The 22904-nt window shown below is 40.7% G+C and overlaps 1 protein-coding gene across 2 annotated transcripts in view; it reads right to left on the reverse strand.

Moving 5' to 3' along the window:
* Positions 1-19357, reverse strand: part of RANBP3L (RAN binding protein 3 like) — a 31790-nt gene extending 12433 nt beyond the window's left edge. Inside the window, exons 1-9 of one of the 2 annotated variants that reach the window (XM_033085965.2) lie at positions 18918-19357; positions 10001-10059; positions 9692-9728; positions 9031-9108; positions 7924-7998; positions 6072-6143; positions 5314-5438; positions 4701-4804; positions 472-592 (exon numbers count right to left, since the gene is read on the reverse strand). In XM_033085965.2, coding sequence (XP_032941856.1) covers positions 472-592; positions 4701-4804; positions 5314-5438; positions 6072-6143; positions 7924-7998; positions 9031-9108; positions 9692-9728; positions 10001-10059; positions 18918-19161 — 915 coding nt within the window. In that variant the 5' untranslated portion in view covers positions 19162-19357. The remainder of the gene's footprint in view (positions 1-471; positions 593-4700; positions 4805-5313; positions 5439-6071; positions 6144-7923; positions 7999-9030; positions 9109-9691; positions 9729-10000; positions 10060-18917) is intronic. The other variant, XM_033085966.2, reaches the window with a different exon arrangement.
* Between the last annotated feature and the right edge of the window lie 3547 nt (positions 19358-22904).

Below are 22904 nucleotides of genomic sequence, written 5' to 3' on the forward strand. Positions count from 1 at the left end.
CTCCTGATTATTAGCCGCATTTCCGGTTTAGGAGCAAAATCTTAGTCAAATTGGTGCGGCTTGTATTCATGAAATTACTGTACTTTCCTCCAGTTTGAAGCCATTTCACCAGTCTCTCTTCAGCCTTCTTGCAGGCTCCCTTCAGGTATCCAATCTCTTTACAGTTAGGGTGTGTTGTTAGAGCAGCAGGAACCACATTCTTTTATCTTATATTGTGGGTGTTCCACCTTACATGCAATAGATAAAAAACTCTTTTTCAAGTCAAGAAAAGAGCAAACCAGAAGTGCCTATTGGTACGCATTAGTAATTAAAGAATCCCTGTAGGGAGGTTCCTACTCCTCCAGCAGCACATTTTGTAGATACTTTCTCCTCAAGAGACATTGAAACCATATTTACTCACATCTTTAAAAGAAGGAGGACCTAAAAAGAATCAATATCTGAAAAAGTAGTTATACTCTTAAGTGCACTGACCTTGATAACAAGTCTGCCAGCATGTGCAGATCTGACCAAAACTCTTTCAACCATGTTTTCCCCAAACACAAAATCAGAATTGCTGCTGTTTTGTACACTTCTTTCTTTGAGCAACTGACTTCTGTGGGAACAAAATAACATGAGAATGTAATTTAGAACTATTTAAAGTACTTTAAAGATTTGCCACGCCTAACATTAAAGAAGAACAAGAAAGTAATCATGTAAGTAATCAGGCAAATTCTTTAAGAGAATCTGAGAATATTATCTATGGAATATTTCACAAAAGGAACAGAGTATAACCCTGTATTTCATTAAGATTATGGAGGATAGATATTCCTTAAGACAAAAGAACAAGCAGCAAAAGGGCATGCCACCTCTCCTCAGGGAAGTGTCTTACTCCAGAAATTTTAAATTAGTTACTTTTGTTTCCCTGTTTCCTTCTGCTCCTCCAAAGGATTACCGAAAATTAGCAGCTGTCCTTTCAAGTTGGTGCAGCTCCAGTACTCTGCACAATAATGTACAGCCCCAGTGCCTTGCAGGCACTCCTGGGTCATCCTCCTTACATCTTGGAAGGGCAGGAAGGCAATGTATTTACATAAACACACACAAATACTGAAAAATTTACAGCTATGATAGCAGATGGCTTTAGATGAGGTATAAGTGAAACAGGAGATAAAAGTGCTTGCATATTTCAATTACCTGTTCCAAATATATACTTAAAATTTGAAAAGAACTCAATAATTGAAATTCTTTGCTATTGACCAACTATATTTTAGAGATTACATTAAAGGATATTCTATACAAGTAGAATTGTGATTTGACATGCTAATTACATAGTCACTTTAAATTAACAGGGTTCATTTTTTTTTGTAAAAGTCACTAGACAAGTCCTTAAAAACTCCTTTGTGTGGAAGTTTTTTTCTCTTTTTAGAAAGGGTTAAAGGTTGTTTATGCTTTCTGTAGAGCTTAAATCCTGCATGTCTTGCTGGCATAGGCAAAACCATGCAAGTTCTTTGCACTTTCTGTTCCAGACTGATGACTTGGCAGGAAGGCAACCTGATACTGTGTCACAAGCTGCATACTTCAGCACCACTTATTTCAGCATTTATCACCCTTGGGAGGGCTTAACATAACATATGTCATGTAGAGGAATATTCCTGTTAATTAGCTGGTTTTGTTGGCAGAACTTTGATGATTGCCTCTAAAACAGTTTCTCTGTTCACAACCACAGGGTACTTGAAGGATGAAGCTCTTCAAGGATGAACAGCTTACCAAGTACCACCTCTCTCAACCTTACACTTAATGAGAAAAATATTCTTTAGCATTCTCATGCTTGTTGGGTTGCTAAGACTAGGAGCAAAACAGAGAAATCAGAAAATGCTTGTCTTTTCAGCCTTGAACGCTTCTATGCATATTTTGGGCCATGAACAGGGAATCTGTGTTAATGAGCTTTTTATCTTTAAACACACCCCTCACAAAGTTCACTGGAATGTAACCAATTTACATACTGACATTTCAACTGCTACTTCTAGGCTGTTCCAATAGCAGCGTAAGGACAGCACCCCAAAAGAGCTAAAGCACCAATAATTAGAGGCTCATTTGTAAGAAAAAAATGTGGCAAATTGTTTTAAAGTATATTCAGACATGTAAGAAAAATTAATCAGTGTAAGATCTTTCTTATAAGGGAAAGTTAACTGGAGGTGCCAGCCTTAAAATGTTATTAAAATCTCAACAGCCTTATGTTGCTGCATGGCAAGAACAAAGTGTTCTTGCCAGGGATGCACTGTCAGGGAAGCCAAGTGTTCTTGCCCCAGGGATGGCATTATCACAGAGATACAAAACTGAGTCACTGATATCAGGGAATTATCACTAACAAGAAACAATAGGAGGAGAAACATGGGTAAGGTAGTTGCATGGGATTATGAGAAGGGAATAGATTCAGGTACTGGCCTTCTCAGAGTATCCATAAAAATCTTGAGTAGCCACCAATTCCAGTGCTGGCCTCTAACCCTTTCCAAGCAAATCCTTATGCAAAGTTGACTTGTCATGACTGCAAGCCCGTGTTTTCCCACTGTTGTATTTCTGCCACTTATGACACAAGCTTTTAATCAGAATTCTTTTAATCAGAATCAAGAATCTGGAACTTCTTCCTTTTCAGTTCATTATTATAGTCAGTCCAGGAAATGAAAATTAATGGTTACATGGACAGCTGCAGCTACTGCAGAGAGATAACAAGGTATTTTCACTCATCTCTCCACCGAATCATATAATGGGGAGATGAAGAAGTGGAAGAGGAGCAAAAGCGAGAAAGATGTCTGCAGGCAAAGGAGTCCCTGCTGTTGCATCTCTCTGCATTTTATTTTATAAATAAATATCAACAGTTATGCCTTGATTGAAAATCAAAAGCAAACCTAAAAAGTTGTTTTCTTGGCAATGAGGAGGTCTGGCTGCAATGTTCACTTACTGTTCAGCATGTACACACAGTTTAATGAAGTCTTTTGTTTATTATTGATGAGAAAACAGCTATGCCAGAAAGATTTAACCTAAGTATTTTACAGCATCAGTCACTTAATATTGATCAGAAGAATGACATTTACACCCTCCTGCAATCTCACAAGAACAGTAAGCACTTGGTTGATTTAAATTAGTTTTCAACTATCAAAGGAACCAACATTTACCATGATTGCAATAGAGCTAGTATTGTGATATACAGAATTCATAAGGCACAAACACACAAAGCAGGGTGTTGTGGAAAAAAAAAGACAAGAGAAAGAAATACTGTTAAGTACCTTTAAATTAACTTTTTTGGCACTGAATCACTATGCTTCGTTTCTCTACTTCACAGGAGAAAGTCGCTAGCCAATCTTTAATGTACAGCTGACAGAAGGTAAATAAAGTATACATATAGCAAATGATTCAGCTTTTCTAATATATGCCTTACCATCATTCAGATTCTGCTAAAAACCCAGTATGCTGTGTGGCTACATGTTGTCCTCGGAGGCCATCACAACAACATTAAATGTAATAGAAAAGGTTGGTTCTTCCAAAATCACAGTGAGCATCTGTCCTCTAATTATATAATTTTTGTTGATAAGGATTAAGAATCTAAGTTGTTTGTGCATCTAAAAATCCCTTGCCTCCTCAGAACCCTGGCACTGTGCATCCCAATCTTTATCTGTGGTCCATCTAGCCCTGTAAAAGACAGGCACAGACTCCTTGCAATTAACATATTTTCTGCCCTTCTTGGGTAGGAGGGGCAATTAGGCAATCCATTATCTGTGGCCCTAGCGACTTTGAAATGCCTTTCTCTTATCAGAAGTGATACTAGGAGTATTCTTGATGCTCACAACTTCCAGGTAAATAACCCTCATCGACATCAGCAAGCAGTATTAATACCACAAGACAACCACAGACCTAGGGTTCTCATGAGTCAGTGCCTAGAGAGGTAATAGCCTAATTTTGCACCAGTATGATTTTTTCTTTCTGCTGGTCTTGAACTCTTTCTGTTACCCAAGCAAAGCCCTGTGTGAAGTCGAAGACATGACCAGAAGCCACTGTTTTCCCAGCATTGTATTCCTGTCACTTATGACGCAAGCTTTACAAGCTTTTAGTCAGAATCTGTTTAATCTCCAAGAATGAGTCTCTTTCCATCACATACAGTGTCAAGGGGACGGGGAAACATCCCAGTCCAAGGACGTCAGCCTCCTCACAGAAGTTCTGAAGTCTGTGCTGCACAAACATGCTAGCCTATCACAGTCACCACAGAGAGCTTTTAGTGCCAGAAATTCTGCTTTGTGAGTGAAAGTAGACATCAATTGCAGCATTCACGTGGTCTTCCAAATCAATCCTGTATTTTTTCCTTTATGCCTCTTGTGTCCAATACACTGATATATATTGGCAATTCCTCAAAAGAATTAAATTTCCTGAGTTTCCCTGCCCCTTTTCTATGAGATGTAGCAGACATGCAGTCAGAAGAGAGATGGCAAACCAAAATAGTTTCCAGCTTGGTTGCTGGTTTAGAGAGATTAATTGCAGTTAGGAGTCCATTTCTTATGGCATATGAAGCTTATGTCTGTAGACACAAATCTTGACACCACACACAAACACCACTGAACCATGCATGGGTGCAGAGAGAATGGGATTAGTACCGCATTACACACAGGTGATGAAAGGGAATGCCATCAGCCAAGTGACAATGATGTAGAAATGTAACAAAAAAAAAATCTTACTGTGTTTTTTGAGAGCTGGAAAGACTCATGGTAGTAGATGACCCCACTGCTGCTTTGGAATTTACTGAATTCTCAGCTGATGAAGAAGAGCTGTCTTCAGATAGCTAGGAATGATAAAATCAAATGGATTAACCAGAGCTAGTATATTTTCTGCTCTTAACAGATCTAGAATCCAGAGTCACTAAGGTATATAGATAGACAGATAGATACACATACAGATAATAGATGCGGAAGTTGGCAGAGCTTCCTCCAGCTGTGTTCTAAGCGAGTGCCCTCAATTAAAATACTAAAATCTCACTTTCTAAATAAACAAAATCCAAAACACCCAAAGCTGATTTTCCCACAGAACCCTGATATCAGAAAGGTAAGAGAGCCTGCAGAGAAGAGATGATTTTTCCAAGACAGCAGGAGTTTAACATTTCACATCATGTCAGTGATATATCAATTCCACTGAAACTTTCATTGGAACTTGCTTGAAAATCACACAGTGGTTTTTAATTGCTTTAAAACACCACTGGTTTGTTTGGTGTTTGGTTTTGGTTGTTTTGGATGTTTTTGTTTGGTTGGTTTTTTTCCTTAATTTGAGCTCCAGTAAAATTATTTTTCTTTTTACCTGAACACATGCTTCTTTCTTAGTCACTAGAGATACTACAGGAATTTCAGGACAGGTCAGGGCTTGTGGGGGCTGTAAAGTGGCAGGTCTAATGACATTCCACAATTGACTTGGTGACAAGGATCCTTGCAAAATACAAAGACAAAATATTTAAACATATACTTTTTCTTCACATCTAATTCATGCCTATATGTCTTGCCTCTAAATTGAAAGTTACAAACCATTTTAAAGTAACATTTACTGTTGTTTACTTGCTTCATATTCTGAAAAATTGTAATGGTTTCTAAAATACACAACTCTGAAGTGAAACCAATGTGTTATCAGGATAAAAAAGTAATGTACATAAACATTATTATTTCTGCTTAAAATATATTTGTATTTATATATTTAAGTATATCTTCCTACTTATATTTATTGCTGTTTTAGATATGTCTTCTGCCATTTCAGATTTAATTTTGCATCTTCAGATGCCAAGAGGTTTCTTCATTACCTTCTCCAGGAGCAGAGGTATTCAGTTAGAAATGTGAAGTTTCACTATGGAATGTTATATTCAGTCCACTCAGGAAATAAGTAGTCAGAGCATATGCTCAGATCAGAGTTCATAGGAAATTTACACTGTCAAACAAGTAAGTCATGAACTGTGTAAAGACACCTAGCCTATCATTCAGTATGGAAAAGAGCTGTTCTTTTTTTGTCTTCCCTATCTCTAAAGGATTTTTTGTGGAACTACAGTGAATAAATATTACAATGACAGTTACCTTCTCTTGTGCTTTTGATGATGTCAGGATTTCTTTGAAGAAGAGTTGAGGTCATGAATATGTTATTCTTTACTACAGAAAAAGAATTTAAAACAGAATAGTGAGTAAACCCAAATTTTACCCATTAATTAATATTTTTGTAACCCCTCCCTGTTTTGGTAGTACCTGAGCAATATTCCAACATATCCATCTGAAAAAGATCCCCAAGATAATTGCTACTGTCTCAGTTTTTACAGGTGGGCAGACTTTGGCACCAGAAAGCAGCAGAGGTTTTCTGGCTATGTCACAGTCTTTTGGATATTAATGAATATTTTAAATGCAAAATCTTTCTTCATCTTTTAAAACTACGCGTTCCTCTTTTGCAGAAACATTGAAATGCCAATGCTATGTAGTCAAGTTTTAGGCATTTTTAAGATGATTAAGTGACGCCCAAATACATAGGAATAAATAAATGAAAGTAGTCTGCCCTGTGGCTCTAAAGGCATTCATAACTTCCTAGAATGATGGCAGTGCGCTATTGATACTTTCACTGTTTTAATAAAGATGTCAAACACCAGTGAGAAGGTGATGGCACATCCGTGTTGTACAAGGCTAGGAGGGCTAGGGTGTACCTGTACACTGATACCCACATAGCTGTGGAGCCAACCAAGGACTTCTGGCAGTAACTCCCTGTGTGAAAGTGCAGGATGCAGCTGGAGAAGGGGCCATACAGAGGTAGGGCAGCACTTTTCCATGAGAAACATAAGCACAAAGCACAACAGGAGTGAGGCCAAGAAGTAGGCATGGACTGTAGGGGCATCCCCTTTGACCCATTTCCAGAAAGAAAAAACTGCACATGAGGCCTGATTTGCATAAAAAGAGAGAAACTCTTCTCCAGGGTGGGGAAACTCTTCTATCTAAAGGTACCCCCATGAAGCCCAGGTGTGTGCCCCAGGACCCTGGACATGCCTTCAGCCAGACCAATGCTGATGCTGGAACCTGGACTGGTGAGTTCTTTTTCTCTTTCTCGCTTTCTCTCTTCTCCTTTTTAATCCTCTTTAATTCTCTCTCTTCCCTTTCACCTTACCCCCTCATCTAAAACCTACTTCCATGTGCTTATAATAGGAGATCAGGACTTATACCAGTTTTTATGCCAAGTGTGTTTTTCACCAGTAAAACCTTTTAAGGTTTTGCAGAACCTCTGACTTGTATCATTCCTTTCCACCATGACCACCTACAAATCTTGGGTGCTGCCTTCCCCTTAAGGGTGGGATGCCATGTACCATGTCCTCTAAATGGCACAACTGATACACTACATACCATCACCATTTTTTCATTGCAAGAGTGTCTTTTGCTGCTACTGAAATACTGTGAACTCTTAACATTGTTTAGAAATCCTCTATTCCAGTGTCTGTCAACCTGTCTCTGGCCAGAGATGTAGGCTGGGATTTGAAACTACTCCATCATTCCTGTTAGTGCTAAGAGTGAGGATATTCCCTGGGTCCCTGGTTCCCAGACTCCTAGGGGAAATAGTCCTGTAGGAACTATCATTGTTATATTACAAGCAAACTATTAATGTATTCATGTAATTTCATTTTGGTTTTTTAAGTGTAATTTATATCATGCTTTGTAAATGCATGATTTTAAATTATTCAAAGATTGCACCCTGTCCCAAAGGATTTCCCAGCTACAAAAAAGAACCTTCTTCTTCTGTTGAACTGCCAGTCCTCCTTATAAAACACTCCTTTCTCCCTCCTGGATACCAGAGTAGTCCAAAACATTTCAGCTCTGACTTGCAGAAAAGGCGTTTCTACACACATCTTTATTTTAGCTAATACTTGCTTTTCTACATAAATATCTATTTTTTATTTACCTGTCTGAGAGGGAGGGAAAGTAGGAAGGATGTTAAATGAAAATGATCTCCCTCTTTTCTGTGTGAGAGCTGTATCTAAAAGAATAAGAGACTGAAATTATCGCTTGTTTGGAGAATAAAAAAGACCAGTTTTAGGGTTATCCAGGCAGATGTCATGCTTTCATTGACAGCAGAATGAATTATTAACTGCTACCTACCATCCTTCTGAAGCAGACTGTTAGATTATGTCTATGCTGCTGATCCCAGGAGGTCTCTGAGGCTGAGCAGCACAGCCTGGCTCAGGCACACAGCTAATCCTCTCTGTGACAGCTCTGTCCTGGAGGCTGCCAGGTGGAGAGGTTCAAAACAGAGCCAGACAGGGACATATCACTTAAACAGTGTGTGCAATCAAGAAGGAAAGCACTCCAACTTCCTCCTGCACTCTCCTTTATTTTTTGGTATTGACACACCCTAAAATTTCTAGCATATCTATCCCAGTTTAACTTTCAGAGTAAACCAAACTCAGCTTATCTTAAGTCCTCTTAGGTACATTCAGATGTGATTTTTTAAAAATGCACTGTACATATATTAATGCCTGAAATCAGAAGCACCTTTCTGGTATCATCTATATGTTAAATAAAGATTGTAAAAAACAATAAGTCCTCCTGCACAGTAGGCTCGGTGATTCGTGTTCATTTCCCATGGAAACTGCTCAGTCCTTAAAGGCCTTCCCAGTCAGCTCTTGGCTGGACAGAAGGAGCCCTTCTGGAAACTGCTTTACATTTTAAAGCATTGCCCAGGGAACACTGATCTCTTCCAGAAGCCAAGGATATAATTCCTTTTCTGACCTTGTCCTCCCTTGACTGTGTGAGCAATTCAAGAAAACTATACTAGATTTATAGATTTCCCACTGCTTTATGTAGTATTATTTAGGTATGAAAAAATAATGTATTTTTTATTACAAATACATTTTTTTGAAATTACCGGCAAGTATCAATGTTTAAATTTTCATGACTTGCAGCATGCCTACAGTGCAGAAACATTTCTTAGATGGGGAATTATTTTTTTTCTTTACCAGATGAGAATACAAAGCTCCAGTTAAAACATGACTGGATATAAATGTCATACCAGTGTTAGACTGAGAGTCAGACTTCTGGAAAGTCAAAGATGATGATCTTGCACGTTTTCTGGAACAACTAATGAAATCTAGAGAAAAGAAATATAATGTAATTGGCAGGAGGCATCAGCACAATGTTATGATATTGAATTGAAAGCTAAACAAAATAAATTCTAGGAGGGGCTTGGTGAACAGCTTTAAGGCAGTTACCTAAGAGCAAAAGGGCTTTGGAATCTCAGTCAACACTTGTCACAAAGCCCTGGGGAGTCTTCTGTATTTCTACTAAGTTCAGGGAAGCTAAAGCAAGCACTTAGAATCAGTTCATAGCCCGTGGGCTCAGAAAACATTAAGAATGAGGAGCTGCATAGTAACATTATCCAAGCAAATAGAAAAAGGCAGTTTGGAGTTCATACAGCTGAAGAATACACTTGGCCAATTTTCAGGGCTTCTGGAGCTTGTCTTTCTGGTAAATATGAGAGGTAAGATGGAAGAACTCTTGAGGGAAGACAGGGACATATATATTAGGACAGAGTAGGTGGCTCTACAACCCACAAAGTCTGGTAACTGTGATTTGCCCTGCTCATAGAGAGTCCAAACACTGTTTCCACAGGCAACAGGCAGACCTATGAATAACCCAGTTATATTAGGCTGCTTTAGTGAGGTGGTCATTACCATTTTCAGCTTTGCAAACTGGGTCTTCTGCAGGTCGCTGGAAAAAAAAATAAGCATGGAAAGTCAAGGAAAATAGAAAAGTAATTTTATAGACAGAGATATAAAGTATAACAGTCCAGCATATATGCATTCAGTTTTGTTTCTGTTTTCTATTCTTCCATGTTCTATTTTCAGACCATTCATTACAAGTGTTAACCAGGACTAAAATCTTACTGCTAGGATAATTGTCTATAGAAATCCTATTTCTCAACAATTTTTATCATCAATTTTATATCAATAATGAAAAAGGGAAAAAATTAAGCTTTTTACCTTCAAAGAACAGTCCTTCTTTTCAAAAACAAATGTTGGCTGGGCAAGCACTGGTTTCTCTGGAAAAGAGAAGAGGAAATTTTTAATAACAATTCTGTAATGGTATTTATCAACCAAAACTTTGAAAATGCTATGCAATAACAAACAGGAGTTTATCCTTTTGTTACACAGGAAGAAACTATAGAGAAGCAGTCATGTACAGTACAGTGCATTAAAAAAAAAAAAAAGCTAGAATTTCCTAATCTGAGTGTGAGTTTTACCTAACTAGATGTTATGGGATTTGGCTTCATATTTTTAATACTTCTTTAATCAAAAAAAGACACCAAAAAACCTGCGTTTAGCCTTTATAAAAAACACTCGCCATCCTTTAAGAACAAGGGTGAACTGCATCTTCAGGTAGCAGAAAAGAGCAAGGATGTAAAATATCCCTAAAGGAAGGAAAACAAGAGAATGTGTAACACTTGGCCTTTCAGCTACATTCATATATTCTGCCCTTTAAGCTTCAGGTAGGTCGATGTCTAGGGTCAGTTTTAATGTGTGTGTATGATAAATAAACATATGGAGTCTATAGAGCAAATTTTAGTCTCAGCACACCCCTGATCTCTTGGGCATAACTAAAATACTTTGTAAATGTGCTCTTTTTTCTATGAAATATTGTTCTGCATACATTTGCCTTATATCATATTTTATGTTTGTTTAGGGTTCACTACTTCTACACCTCATACAACTTCAGGCTGTTTACTTTGTTAGGCTTGTGACCTTTACAGCCTGTGCAACTCTAATGGATTAAATTTGGTTGTCAGTGTAAAAAAAAAAGCTGTTTTCACCACCACCATCACTGATTAATGACACCTATATTACATGAATTATGGGCAGAATTAATGAGCAAAAAAGCAGACACAAATAGATCTTTTTTTAAAGACCACCCCATACAGGATTCATCACATGCTTGCCTGATACATCTGTCATGTGCAGTAAATAGCAACAATCAGCTTCTGACTATGAGCATATTTTAGATGTGTACTTTAGATGATAAACAGAAAGCTAAATGCATGTATTTCTCTCCATGGGTGATAAGTAGAGAGTACAGACTAAGGTGACTGCTGAGCTATTTGACTGGTCTCTGGCCAGAGAAATCTCACACTTGGTACCTTGTTAGCTGACGTTTGACAGAATATTTATCACATACACAACATTTTTGTAATACTCTTTTCCTCTGTTACCTCTTCTACAAAAACATCCAAGTGAAAATATGTGGATAGATATTTTTATCTGGAATTGCACACCTATCTGTGACCAAGCAACTTGAGCTTTGTATAAATTACTCAAAGGTTCAATAAAACAAACATCAACCCGTCATGGATTTAAGATTACTACACAAAAATGTATTCCACTATCAAGGAAAAAGTAAACATTGTTGAAATAAATGCTTCATGTACATAAACAGGGGCAAGGAGTATGAAACTTTTACTCAAACCCAGGAATATACAGACGGAGGAGTAATAACTAATACAGTTTTGCTGTTGTTAATTTTGTATTTACTTGGGCATTGTGTGTGTGCAAAGGACAGGATTTAACAAATTTAGCATGTTTTGCAATGAAAGTCTATTTCTTCCTCAATAGAAAAAGCAGAAAAAAGTTCACATTGTTCCACTGAAAGAAAGATAACTCTCTGTCATTGCAAGTTGAAGAAAAATTCCATAATCTGGTTGCAGCTAGGGAGGTCAATGGCATGGCATGACATGACAAGAGGCAATTCCACTTCTATTCACTAGAGGGGAGTGGCACACATGAACAATAGTATTTCACCTAAATATGATTTTTTTGCAGAGAATAGGCTTTTTTCTGTCCCCATAAAAACAAACAAACAAATAAACAAACAAACAAAACTGGCATTCTTATACATGAAAGAAAAATACAAAAAGGGAAGAGTAACTAAAAACCTTCATATTCTTCTCAGTAATCCTCAAGCTCAGAAGCTTGCACTATTTTTAAAGGTACATTTTCTATTCCAAAAAATGGAGTTAGCAAAGACTGAAGTGCTGTGAAAAAGGAATTGACTTTCAGTCCCAGAGTTAACTTTTCCTGGATCTATAAGACTTGAGACTTGAGGGAATTAAGAAAGCTCACTACATCTGAAACAGCAAGAAGATTCCAATAGTATTTTAAAACCCAAAAGTTCCTGAAGAAAAAAATCGTAACTACTTAATTACCAACAGGAAAACATGAAGCTACAGCATAATGGTACCCTTCAAAGATAAATAAGCATATTTTAATATTGCAGTAAAGAATATATCCCACCGACTGCTCTTGAGCCGAAGAGCTGCCTGTAGATTTAGTCAGAGGTTGCTGAGGCTGCCACAGTTATTTATAGTTTCCACAGTTCTACAGTGCTTCTACTCAAATCAAGAAAACCTCTTTGTAATTCCCAAAGTATACTCCACAAAGCTCATCAGTAAGATCTTCAGTCCTCAATCAGGCTGTTTGTAATAGGGGTTTAAAATATATTTGTGTTAACTATATATATGTATACTAAGCATAAATTTCCATTACATTTTCAGCTTCTCAGATATTATAGCACAACCTATCTGCAGCTGATCTCCACAGAAAAAGACACCCAGAACTTCTTGTGCCTGTAACTCAAGGCCATGAAGGAGTTACCACTGTCATGTTGAAGTGATAATTTTAACACTGGTCAGCACCTCTGCATTTCCCCCTTTCATTTCCTGCACTAAGTCTGCCTCTGGCTGTGCTGGGTGAAAAGAGAAGTGCTTCTGCACCCTCTGCAGCCAGCCACGCAGTGCCAGACTGTCCCAGGAACAGGCATAGCAGCCAAGGCCAGACAGAGAACAGGAATGGGTGGGCTGGAGCCATTCCCCCTCATCATCACCACCAGGACACGGACAGACACAGTCTGGCTAGTGCCTGGCCCAGACCGGGCCACTCCAGTCCTCAGCAGCTTGGCACTTGTGGATAAAAGAGGCTGTTGGAAAAGTTACCAGAAAATAATGCCAAATGTGCTGCCTCTGTCTGCAAGGACTGGAATAATCCACCAGCCTCAGCCAAGAGTACAGAGACAGAACCTGTCTGTCTGCACATGAATAATCACCACAGACTGGGCTCTCTCTCCCTTGCTGCAGTTCCCTTGAAGCTGTTGAATCAGAATGTGTTTGCCTAACATTTGCTGCATTCAAAGATCAAAATAGGCCCTTGTCTGGAAGATGCATTAGAAACACCCAGTTTCTTTGTCTGAGATCTCACCTGGTGTCCTGGCTCCAGCCTCCTGTCCTGCACAGAAGCACTACCAAAGGTACTCATACCTGAGCTACCTGACATGGAAGGTGCCCGGGTTACAGGATGAAGACTGCATTCCATTTGAAAGAGCATTTTTCAAAGGGAAAAGTAAATGCTGGCTGATGCCATAGGAGCACTAGTTAGAATAACATACAAGAAATAATGTAAAATTGCTTTGACCAGATTTGCTTGTAACCATTGTCCATGAGATGTAAGGGTCCCTCTGCCTTTGCTGTGACATTCCACTCTTCACTTCCATTGCTATTACCTTTTCTAAAGCTATTGAGACTTCACAAAATATATACATTAAAAAATAAAGGGAACACTGATGATTTTTAAAACTTCAGAGTTTTTATTACTATTGTTCCATCCTGCCCTAAACACAGATAAATGATCCTTAACCTTTGAGGGCTAAGGACACAGTGGAGAGAATATAAGCACATACCTGCTTCTAGTTTTCAGGCAGTCCTATGCCTGAAATCATGCCAAAAGTGGTGATAGTACTGTTTCTTTATTCCCCTCAAAGATATGCAAAAAAATCCCTCAAATCTTTCAGAAGGTATGATAGGAATTATGATCTCACTAAAAGTTCTTTATTTCTGATGTTGAAACAGTTAATATTTACATTTTCAATTAAAAAAAAAATTAATGTGTTGCATCTTGACCATTACCAAACAGGCCAGAAGTCTGAAAATGCTTTAATTCATATCCACAGCAAAAACTTTCACTTTTTTTCAAGTGAAGATGGACCAGGCAAGGTTGAGCCCACCAGGAGCAGGGATAGCACTTCTGGGGTAATGGATTAAAGAAGGGCAACAAAGTACTGCAACAAGGGCAATTGCAGCTGTGAGAGAGGAGTGAGAATGTGTGAGAGGAGCAGCTCTGCAGACAGCAGGTCAGTGCAGGAGCAGGGGCAGGAGCTGCTCCAGCTGCCAGAGCAGAGATTCCCCTGCAGCCCCTGGTGCAGCCCCTGGTGAGGAGCTGTGCCCCCACAGCCCAGGGAGGTCTGGGGGAGCAGAGATCACCTGCAGCCCCTGGAGGAGCCCACAGCAGAGCAGGTGGGTGCCTGAAGGAGGCTGTGAGCCCATGGGGAGCCCTCCTGGTAGGACCTGTGACCTGTGGAGAGAAGCCCATGCTGGAGCAGGTTTGCTGGCAGGACCTGTGACCCCACTGGGGACCCACAGTGGATGAATCATGGAAAACAACAGCCTGTGGAAGGGACTCAAGTTGTTGAAGTTCATGGAGGACTCCATTCTCCTGTGGGAATGACCAGGGGAAGAGTGTGAGGACTCCTTCACAAGGTGTGATGGAGCTGATATCATCCCCATTCCCCATGGCCCTGCTCTGCTCAGTGAGAGGAGGCAGAGAAAGGGGGGAGTGAAGTGGGTGCTGTGGAGGGTGGGAGAGGTTTTTTTTTTTTTAAGAATTGGGTTTAGTTCTCACTACCATACTCTAATTCTAATTTGACTGGTATTAAACTGAATTGATTTCCCCAAGTCAAGTCTCTTTTGCCTGTGATGGTAATTGCTGAATGTTCTCTCCCTCTCCTTATCCCCACCCACGAGCCCTCCATAATCTTCTTTCCACAGCTGAGGAAGGAAGTGAAAGAATGGTTTTGGTAGGCACCTAGCATCCAGCCAGGGTCAACATACCATCACATTAAATAAATAAAACAAATAAAAAGGAAAAAAAGGCACAAACCAAAACCAAACAGAAACCTCCTTCTTAATCAGAAAAGAAAAATCTCAAACAGAATATGATACTTGAAAATTGTATAATGTGCAAATGTCACTGATTTATGAAACAATTAGCTGCATCCAACTTTCCTTTGCAACACCCTAGTAAGCACTGCACAACACATAAAGACTACATGAAAAATTATAATCAGTTTTTAATTTTATCCTATCAAATGATAAGACTATGACATTGAATTATCAAGTTTCTGTGCCCTGATAAGCGATAGCATGCTTTGGATGCTATGCACGTTACAGCTGTAATTTGCAAAAACAGAAGCAGAGACACTGCTGTATTTTGATGTTGCAGCTTAGATTGTTGGTTCCCACAGAACTCTAAACAAAGTTAATAATAATAAATTATTTCACCTAAGAATGCCATTTTTATTGTTTCACATCTGTATTAGCTCAATGAGGACATGTAATTTGGGAGGATGTTGAGAAGAAAAGTAGGTTTAATGTCACTTTGGTTGCTACCCCAGAAGTAATTTTATATCACCAATTTTATATCACCAAAATAGTGAGAAAAAGAAAAACACATGGAAAAACTTTAACTCTGTCACTAATGAGTATGTGCTATGTACAAGCTATTACTTGAAAAAACACTAAGACAAAATTTTGTGGCAACATACATGAAGGAAAAGAAAGCAAAAATGGACTAGCATTTAAGTGGGAGACATGGATCGAGAAATTTACATTGATAAATAAAATTAATAAAAAGAAATTCAAATTAATAATAGAAGAAATTCTTTTCTCTATGCTAGATGATGATCTGTACATTAGTGACTTCAAGGAGCACCAGAGTTAAGCTATGTAATAATATCACCAATTTTTATTCAAAATGCTGCAAAAACATAGAAAACTGCTAATACTTTAGACAGTAAAACTGCAACAGGTAGAAGAAAAAGACATATAGCAAAAACAGGAAACCAGACCAGTTAACAAAATATTTTGCTCTCAAAGCTTGGGCTTATGTCTATATATTGTTTGTGACTTTTGATACAAAAAGACATCTGTCACTATTCCAGTGATGGACCATTTTCATCTAAAATGAGGTGGAAAATAAGAAAAAACCTTCCGGCTTCTGCCAAGAAGAAATCAAGAATGGGATTTCCTAAACCTGCAATAGAAACCACTGTTTCTGGTTTAAAAATACTCACGGAAGTTTGCAATGTAAAACAGAGTCAGCCAAGAGAAAGTGCCACAATGCTGCCAGCCAACATCTTGGGTCCCTCAGTGGCCTCGCTACATAAGCCAGGCTTACTCTGCCAAAACTTAAAATAAAACAGATGACATGAGGCAAAATGGGTGTGTCCTAGAACAGTACTTCATGCAACCAGCAATGAAATGGAGCAACTTAAAGTATAGGAAAGTGTTTATGACATTTCCCACTGCTGACCCTGAGTAACAGGTGTGTTCCCAGAAGCACTGGGCAGCTGAGTGTCCTGATGGAATTCACACACACACCTGCTCAGCACAAAATAAAGTAAGGTCATAAATAAAAATAACTTCTAACCTGGTCAAATCTCCAGTGCTTATCACAAGAGTTTTCCATACATGAAGGTATCAGAGATGCATGTTGCTATACAGCAACATGCAGGTTCAGTATCTTAATCATAGTTCCAGACCTATATGCTAATGGAGTCTTTTCTTCTGGATGTCAGTGATTCAATAAATTTGCAACAGTTCCTCATGAATCCTGATTTTCCAAATACTTTCATTATAAATTGTTCTAAATAGTTGGTCCAAAGACATGCTGAAAAAATATTTTAGGTATTGTTAAAATAAGTTGAAATAAAGTGCTTCAAACCTGTTTGGGGAAAAAAAAAAAAAGAAAAAAAAAAAAAAAGGAACCACCCATCTTTGTGAATTTTATTTCTAGATACCTTAAATATACATCTGATTTTTTGGCCACTGCCTTCACTTGCTACAGAAGCAACTGTAATTCAGTGGCCCATGAAGAGCCTGCTGGACACAGCACTGTGCTCTCTTTAAACACCCTGTACTATGAAGTGCACATTGCTTATCTTGGGTTCAGACAGCATCCTGTAAATACAGTTTGGGAACAATAAATAACTTCACACCTCCCTGTCTCAATCAGCAGAGAGTACACCATCAAAGAAGGAATTTTCTTTTTCTTTGCACTCAGGAAGAAGAAAGATCATCTAATTGACAATTGCAAAATAAAACTTCTGAAGGAATTTTTCCTAGGACAGCTTTACTGCATTGTTGGGACTCCAATATTGCACACTCTTTGTTATACAAATAGTTCATAACCCATATAAATAAATTCCCTGTCATCAGTGACACCAGTTATGAGAGCAAAAGTTCTTCATGTGGGCACAGTGGTGCATAATCAGACTCTGAATATTTTAAGACATGTTTATCCTCTCTGAAGTCACCCTTCTCAATGCTACACATTCTAAACACAGATAGGGAGTAGGGTGGAAAGGGTTCTCCTATCCAAAAAATTCCATCGAATACTTCTTGCTGCTACTGTGGTTTATAGCGTGCCATGTGAGAGATGAGATTTAAAATTTAAAATACTTCTCTTCAGCTATGGAAACTCAGCTGACAGCCTGTGGAAGTGTTTATAAATACAGCACATGTCACAGTCACTCACCTCTGTAAAGCACAGTTCTGATGTTTATATGGGTATCACATAAACAGGCATTAAAATATCAATAAAAATTACCCTATCTCAGCAATATTGTAACACCATTTCTGAGAGAAATGCAACCCAGTTGGCTTTATTTCAGACATTAGAGTGAAGAAAATATTTCTGAGAGTCACATCACTGGAGTGAAATTCTAGCAGTAAGACAATACCAGAAGTAACTGCCTCACCAGACCAGCAGGACTGTGCCAAAAAGCATAACCAAAAGTTACTTTAGAAACACTGAAGCATCTCTCTGCTCAGAATTTTTAATCTATTGTAAAAGCCAGTAAAATGCCCAAAGCAAGGGCAATAAAATTCATAGGCATATAATGTGTTACCCTTTTCAGGGCACTGTACCAAATTTAAATTTCATAAATCCCTACAAGGTAGTGCAGCAATAATCCTCAGGGGCTTTGTGCAGAAACTGAACTATATGGGTAATAAGGTCATGAGCCAACAATATTCACACCTCCTTAAATTCCAGTGAGTAAATTGGAGTGTGTGCTCAATATTCAGCACAAACTGAAAGGCTGGTCAACTGACAAAACAGACTGACCTCTCTAAAATATGTCAGTCATAACATGAGGCTTAGCCCTTGAAAGTCCTCTTGGGAATTTTGGTTCATTCATCAACCCCTGTGGTGAAAAATGGTTGGTGGCATCATCTGCAAAAAGTCCTTGATATTAGCATTTGTTTACATTATGCATCCCCACTTTAATGATACTAATAAATCTCTCTTAGTTCATGGTTCTCCTCACTAAATAAGGGCTTTTGCTGTCCACTTCTGTAGTCAGGCATCAATCAGGAGCTAGAGCTGGACAGTTTCACTCTCAAGGTGCAGGGCACATCAGGGCATGAATGTCCAGGAAAACGAGTGCTGCTTCCAGGTATGGCCAGGAATGCAATTGCTATTCCCACCCACTGTCAGGCCCAGCATTTATGAAAGCTGCAGAAAGCTCAAATGGCAAGGGAGTTAACACTGTCAGACTCATACAGAGGCCACATACACACATTAGGTAATGTCCCTTTGTCAAGTAAAATACGAATTGAGATTTATGACAGATTACTAGCACAAACAATGCAATTAGAAAGCACAGCCAGCCAAGCTCTTGTTTTGCATCACACACAGCACCGTTACCAACCAGGCACATTCTTTGTGTTTATCTCGTTTCCCCCAAAAAGCCCGGCAGAACACAAGAGACGTGCAAAGGATAATAGCTACCAAAACCTACCTGCAAAGCATCCCTCCTTGGGGTCCAGCATGCTGCCACGGGAGCCTCGGCAGGGCCTGGGCATGGTCTGTTCTTGCAGGTGAGCAGCTCTGTGCAGAGCCCAGGGACGACCGGGCCAGTCCCTCCTTCCGGGGAGGTCGGGCAGCTTCGGCCCCTGCCAGGGTCTGTCACAGCCAGCGCAGGAGCATCGCGTGCCTGCACGGAAAATATTCCCTCGGCAAGCAGGAACGGGCTCGTTTCTCATTATGAGCTCAGCCTAAGCACCAATTCGTATACATCCCTCTCTGTGCTCATATATGTTCTATACGCCGCGGTGGGTCCGGCAGCTGCCACCCTCGGAACAGCCGGCGGGGCCCCGGGGCGCGCTGCCCGGAGCCAGGCAAGGACGGAGCGGCGGCGGGGACAGCCCGGGGATGGAGCCGGGGATGGGGTCGGGGATGGGGCCGGGGATGGGGTCGGGGATAGAGCCGGGGATGGGGCCGGGGATGGAGCCGGGGATAGCCCGGGGATGGAGCCGGGGATAGAGCCGGGGATGGAGCCGGGGATGGAGCCGGGGATAGCCCGGGGATGGAGCCGGGGATGGAGCCGGGGATGGAGCCGGGGATAGCCCGGGGATGGAGCCGGGGATAGAGCCGCGGATGGGGCCGGGGATGGAGCCGGGGATAGCCCGGGGATGGAGCCGGGGATAGAGCCGGGGATGGAGCCGGGGATGGAGCCGGGGATAGCCCGGGGATGGAGCCGGGGATAGAGCCGGGGATAGCCCGGGGATGGAGCCGGGGATAGAGCCGGGGATAGCCCGGGGATGGAGCCGGGGATAGCCCGGGGATGGAGCCAGGAATGGAGCCGGGGATAGAGCCGGGGATGGAGCCGGGGACAGCCCGGGGATGGAGCCGGGGATAGAGCCGGGGATGGGGCCGGGGATGGGCACGGGGCGGCTCCTCGGCCGCGGGGCGGGCCAGGGGAGGGGACATGGAGACCTGGGCTCGGGAAGGAACGTGCGGAGGGAGAGAGAGAGGGAGGGGGAGAGGGAGGGAGAGAAGGAGGGAGGGAGGGAGGGAGGGAGAGAAGGAGGGAGGGAGGGAGAGAAGGAGGGGGAGAGGGGGAGAGGGAGGGAGGGAGGGAGGGAGGGATGGGGGAGATGGAGGAAGAGAAAGAGGGGGGAAGGGGGGAGGGAGGGGGAGAGAGAGAGGGAGGGAGAGGGGGACAGAGGCACAGGGGGAGAGAGGCACAGAGGCACAGAGGCACAGAGGGACATAAAGACAGAGGGACCGAGGGACCGAGGGCGGGCTGGGAGCTGCGGCAGCGGCGCTGCCCCGGAGCCGCTGCGGGCGCTCGGGCTCGGGTGCGCTCCCGTCAGTGCCGTGCCTACCTGCTGCGGGGTGTTCGGCTGGTTTTGTTTTCAAAAAGAAGATGGAATTCCAGGCGAGGTAGCCGAGCACCGCGGGTGCTGCCAGGCTGGCGTGAGCCGAGCACAAAGAGGTGCTGCGGTGCCTCCTGCAGGCTCGCCCGAGCCTCCTGCTGCTCTCCTAAATGGCAACAGCCCCAAATTCTTCGAGTGGCACCATTTTTTATTGCGGGCCTGGTGTCAAGCTGCCTGTAATCATAGCAGTTCAAGACAAAAAGGCAGGAATTCACTGTAGGTTCACTAGACTCATATATCTAGTCTAATCTAGTGTCTTCACACAGTCAGCATCAGATGTTTCACAGAAAAAAAGATTAAAGAAGTCCAGGAGCACACACGATTGATGCTCAGCGATTTTCCTTCATTAGAGACTCAGTGTGTCTTGGCATAACTTCTAAAGTGTACCATTTGACCCTTCTGCAGTAGAATCAGGGCAACTTTTAAACTGGGAAAGATCTCCAAGATCAAAATCCAACCCTTAAACCAGTACTGCCAAGTTCCCCACTAAACGATGTCCCCAGTACCACATCTACACATCTTTTAAATACCTTCAGGGATGGTGATTCCACCACTTCCTTTGGCAGCCTGCTCCAGTGCCTGACAGCCCTTTTGGTGAGGGAAATTTTCCTAATATACAATCTAAATCTCTCCTAGAGCAACTTGAGGCCATTTCCTCTTGTCTTGTTGCTTGTCATCTGGAAGAAGAGGCTGAGTTTCTCCTGGCTATAACCTCCTTCTCTTGAGGCAAAAACCTGAGCCTTAATTGTTAAAATTTGGTATTTTTGTGACCTCCAGTTATTTATGCCACCTCCATATTAAACCGTAATAAGTTTTCGACTTGTGTGCACTTCATCATCACAGAATTGCATAAAAATTTGTAATTTTTCTTTTGCAAGTTTTGTTTGTGTTGAATACTACTTTGTTACTCTTATGTGCAACAGTCCTAGCCTTTGAACAACAATTCATTGTTTTATACCTTTTTCATATATTCTAGTTATCTTCTGAGATACACTGTTCAAAATTTTTCAGTCATTATTTTTTTGAATTCACAAACATCTTGCTCCAGACAGAGGTGGCCCACAGGCAGTTGCAGAAAAGGTAATGGTGCAGAGCTAGTCTAATTTGTCCTAATTTGAAACCAGCTGTACTGTCTGGCAGCATATAAATATATTTGCAACTAACACCTTTAACTCCGTATGACAGTCTTTATAGAGTTATGTGGGATCAATAGATATCTATAAGGACAAGTGCTGGAGAAGGAGAAAGTGTTCTGTGGAAACATCATGTTATCCTGTCTTGTTCTCAGCCTCAGCATCCATTACTAGCCACTGTTCAAGAAAGAATTCTTTGGTGCCATTCAACATCACCATTCTTATATCCTTTCTTAATACCCTAATCATTTTCCCTGTCAAACTCCTTTAAATAATAAAATCTTTAATACACTGTGACAGCCAAGTTAGTACACAACATCATCCAAAACTGGCAATTAAAAGTAAAAACAAAGGCAAAATAGTTTGGAATTCATAAAGCATTTGGAAATAATTTTTTATGTTTCAACATGAATATGTAAATTAACCAAGAAAATTAGCTTCTCCTTAAGTAGTTTTTCATCACATTGTGATGAAATTAATTTTGTATTAAGAGAGAGAAAAGTAAAAAGCAGAATAGTTATCTGGTTCTACTCTTGGCTAGGTCACAAGATAAGTTCCTTATTAGTTCAAGGTCCAAAAGGTGCAAGGTTCTTTGACAGGCAAAGTAACTATGAATCTTAGATTAAAGTAATTTTTAATTTCATTATGAATCTAACACTTTGTGAACAGTCAGTTATAATTAACAAAACCAAGGGTTTGCAACTAGTGTAGACAAAATCCTGAAAATGCCTGCACATGTCCTATTGTCATTGGCATCTCTGGCATTCTTCTCTGCAACCTCCAAGGACAGCACAGGTTTTGGGAATGCCAGCATGATGCACTCACACTCCTCCTACTCATCCACAGATAACTTTTGAGACTTCCTTGTTTAAAATGAATAAAGTAAGCACAATACATTCATTTTAATTTACCGAGACATTAATCACCCAACCAAACCCTTGATCTGAGCATTCTCCACTTAAAATTTTAGGAGGGAATATAATTCATATCAAATGTGGTGTAGTGCTGGCTGGTTTAACCCCAGCCAGCAGCCAGGTTCCAAGCAGCCACTTGCTCTGTCCCCCATTCCCCAGGATCAGGAAGAGAATTGGAAGGGTAAAAGCTGGAAACTTTTGATTTGAGATAAAGAGATTATAATAGGAAAAGCAAAAACAAAGAAAAACAAGGAATTAAGTCACTGCTTCCCATGAGCAGGCAGATGTACAGCCGTCTCCAGAAGAGCAGGGTCCCAAAAGGCATGAAATGACTTGGGAAGACAAACACCATCACTCCAAATGCTCCCCACTTCTTCTTCCCTCTAATTGAAATCCTGAACATGATGCCACATGGTTTGGAATATGCCTTTGGTCAGTATTGGTCACCTGTCCTGGCTGTGTCCCCTCCCAGGCACTCCCAGCCTCCTGGCCATTATCACAGTTCAAAAGCAGAAATGTC

This window comes from Catharus ustulatus, chromosome Z (genome assembly GCF_009819885.2).
Source record: "Catharus ustulatus isolate bCatUst1 chromosome Z, bCatUst1.pri.v2, whole genome shotgun sequence".
Classification (NCBI taxonomy): domain Eukaryota; kingdom Metazoa; phylum Chordata; class Aves; order Passeriformes; family Turdidae; genus Catharus; species Catharus ustulatus.